This window comes from Sinocyclocheilus anshuiensis, unplaced genomic scaffold (genome assembly GCF_001515605.1).
Source record: "Sinocyclocheilus anshuiensis isolate Anshui unplaced genomic scaffold, SAMN03320099.WGS_v1.1 scaffold2260, whole genome shotgun sequence".
Lineage (NCBI taxonomy): Eukaryota > Metazoa > Chordata > Actinopteri > Cypriniformes > Cyprinidae > Sinocyclocheilus > Sinocyclocheilus anshuiensis.
In genome coordinates, this window is record NW_015547625.1 from 366,131 (window position 1) to 368,864 (window position 2,734).

Consider the following 2,734-nt stretch of genomic DNA (forward strand, 5'->3'; position numbering starts at 1 on the left):
CACTCGCTCCAAGAGCGCTCCACCACCGATCCATCACGAGTACAATTCATGCCAACAGCCCGGAATATAACTGCATATTTAGCAAGGATTCACATGTTAAACATATTTAGCTAGCTTGATAGAGAAGGAGTACTCGAATCAGAAAGAATGTGAAGGCTATGTTGACGGCAATGGATATAGCGGGAAGTTATAGGGTAGTTATTAAGGAATTTGTTTGTTCCCTCTAGATACTGAATATTTTCAGGTGAAATCATGATTTAAACAGGTACAACACTTATTCACACGCAATCGCTCTCTCAATAATGCATTCAAACAAATGTAAGCTTATACAGTGCTACTTCATCTGCATCCGATTTCGAATGAGCAGAAATCTGTAAGAAATGCAGCGATCCGTAGGTAAAATAACTGACGAAAACGTACTGTTATTTTCATCACAAACAAAATTTGCACTGCAAAAAGCAGCGATTATACCTTGTAATGCTGACAACCATGTTATTAGCTTGTCATGTGGTAGGAAAAAAAGCCAAACTTACTTGCCGACCCCTGCCGTAGGGTGTCCCATTTGTCATTTTAGCTTTCAGAAGGGTGCTCACGAGCACCCCCTTTGTGGCCGCTATGCGCCCTCGATCTGCACTTCTGCTGAGCCCGCAAGCCTGCGAGCTACGCAGCCGACTTCTACCCGGATAAAACGGCATTACGTCACGAAAGTGCGGACTCTGAGGGAGACCGTGAGGGTTTAGGGTGCCATTTGGGACAGGGCCTAGTATGCAGTAAGATGGTATGAGTCATATACAGAGTTCTGGCATGAAACTCTAGATGGCGCAGTCCGATAGGTCTAACTCAATCTGACCTAATGACATCATTATCACATGGCACAGCTGATTGGTTCTCTGCTGTATCGGTAGCCAATGAGCTCGCTGCTCAACATTCAAATATATGACTAGTGCTTGCCGTAGCAGTTGCAGCCTGCTTCAGAAACCCTTCACCATCCCCAGCTCCACCTGTATAGATCTGCTTCGAGGTGATTCATGTATGCTATATGGGGGTTATTTCATGTATGTTATATTTGCAGCAGCAATATTTCTTACATGCTTACAGCAGCATGTTGTGGATGTATTGGCAGTAGCAAGTCTCGGTACTTGCTCTGCCGCAGCAGCAGCGTAGCAGATCTATTCCGCCAAGACCAAATACATTAACATTGTCATGTACATTACCATGCCAATCCCTCCGAGAGTTGTCATGACAGAAATGTTATTCCGTACAGCTTACAGTAAATATGTTTGAGATCCACAGTTTAATAATGTCACAAATTATCTAATATTCTGTTTCTGTCTAGCAAGTTTCATATAGAGTACAATTTGATGTTTTTGTCCCAAGGTGATCTTCAGTTGTTCTCATATGGCTCGGCTGACGTAATTTTGGGTGCATGCACTGAATTCTGGGATGGAGAGGATATACAACCCCTCACAGACTCCGACAGGTCTGACTTCTATGTAGATTCATGCTGTGAACTCTGTATGTGTTTCTGCTTCATCCTGCTGCTCTTAGAAAGTCAGTGAGCAGTTCCTATCTAAAGCACATTTAATGCTGGCATGTCCCCCTGGAGCATCTAGGGTTAAGTGCTTTGCTCAAGGACACAGAGGTGTTAGGGAATCTCACTATTTTCTCCGTTAATAAAACACTTCTTCGGGCAGTTTGAATCATCAGCTTTCAGATTACAAGTCCAAATCTTGAATCTCTAAAGGTACATTCACACTGACAGCGATTAAACCCCTGGAGGTTGCCAAGTCGGTGCTAGCAGGCGTTCCTATTTGAATGCAGTCCACTTCTAGTCGCATTGCATCACGGTTTATTTGCATGAAGCTGAACTTTGTTGTGTTGCGCACAGATGGAACTGCAAGGGCTTTGTTAGACTGAAATAGAAACTAAATCAATGAAATATCAAATTAGAAAAATATATAATATATAATAATATAAAAATATAGAAACTTCATCTAATTTTTATATTTTATGCATGCTTTTAATAAATATCAATATTATTACTGTGTATTATATGTCAGTTTAGGGTTGGTATTCAATAAGATTTAAAAGAAGTTTTCAAAAATTTCATCCAAAATACAGTAAAAACAGTAATGTTGTGAAGTATAATTACAATTTAAATTAACTGTTTTCTGTTTTATTATATTCAAAAAATTAATTCCTGTGATGCAAAGCTGAATTTTCAACAGCCATTAGTACAGACTATAGTCACATGGTCCTTCGGAAATCATTCTAATTTGCTAATTTGCTGCTCAAGAAACATTACTTATTGTGTTAAAAAAACAGTTGTGCTGTTTAATGTTTTTTGTGGTGATATTGCTTAGTATTCTTTGATGAATAAAAACGGCATTTATTTCAAATAGTTTTTTTTTCAAAGAAATTCTATTAAAATAGAGTTTCTTTTAAAATATTTTTGTGTGTGCATGTGCAGGAAGAAAGTTGTGGATTTTTATCAGCGTTCCTGTATGGCTGGTCAGTGTGTTGCTGTTTCCTTTAAGCCGCTGTTACAACCACATGACCCACAAATAGATGACACCTGTGTGGAACTGCCTTTGAACCACAGTACTGACACTACAGGTACATGAGGAAAAAGCCTGATTATGTAAAAATACATGATCATGTATATGACTGAAATGTTATCAGGAAGTATAATGTCTGTGTGTGTGTGTGTGTGTGTGTGTGTGTGTGTGTGTGT

The 2,734-nt window shown here is 39.3% G+C and overlaps 1 protein-coding gene across 1 annotated transcript in view; it reads left to right on the forward strand.

Annotated features, from left to right (window-relative positions):
* LOC107701771 (transmembrane protein 94-like) overlaps positions 1–2,734 on the forward strand; it is a 27,845-nt gene that overhangs the window by 14,997 nt on the left and 10,114 nt on the right. Inside the window, exons 13-14 of the mRNA XM_016503876.1 lie at positions 1,378–1,480; positions 2,471–2,616. Coding sequence (XP_016359362.1) covers positions 1,378–1,480; positions 2,471–2,616 — 249 coding nt within the window. The remainder of the gene's footprint in view (positions 1–1,377; positions 1,481–2,470; positions 2,617–2,734) is intronic.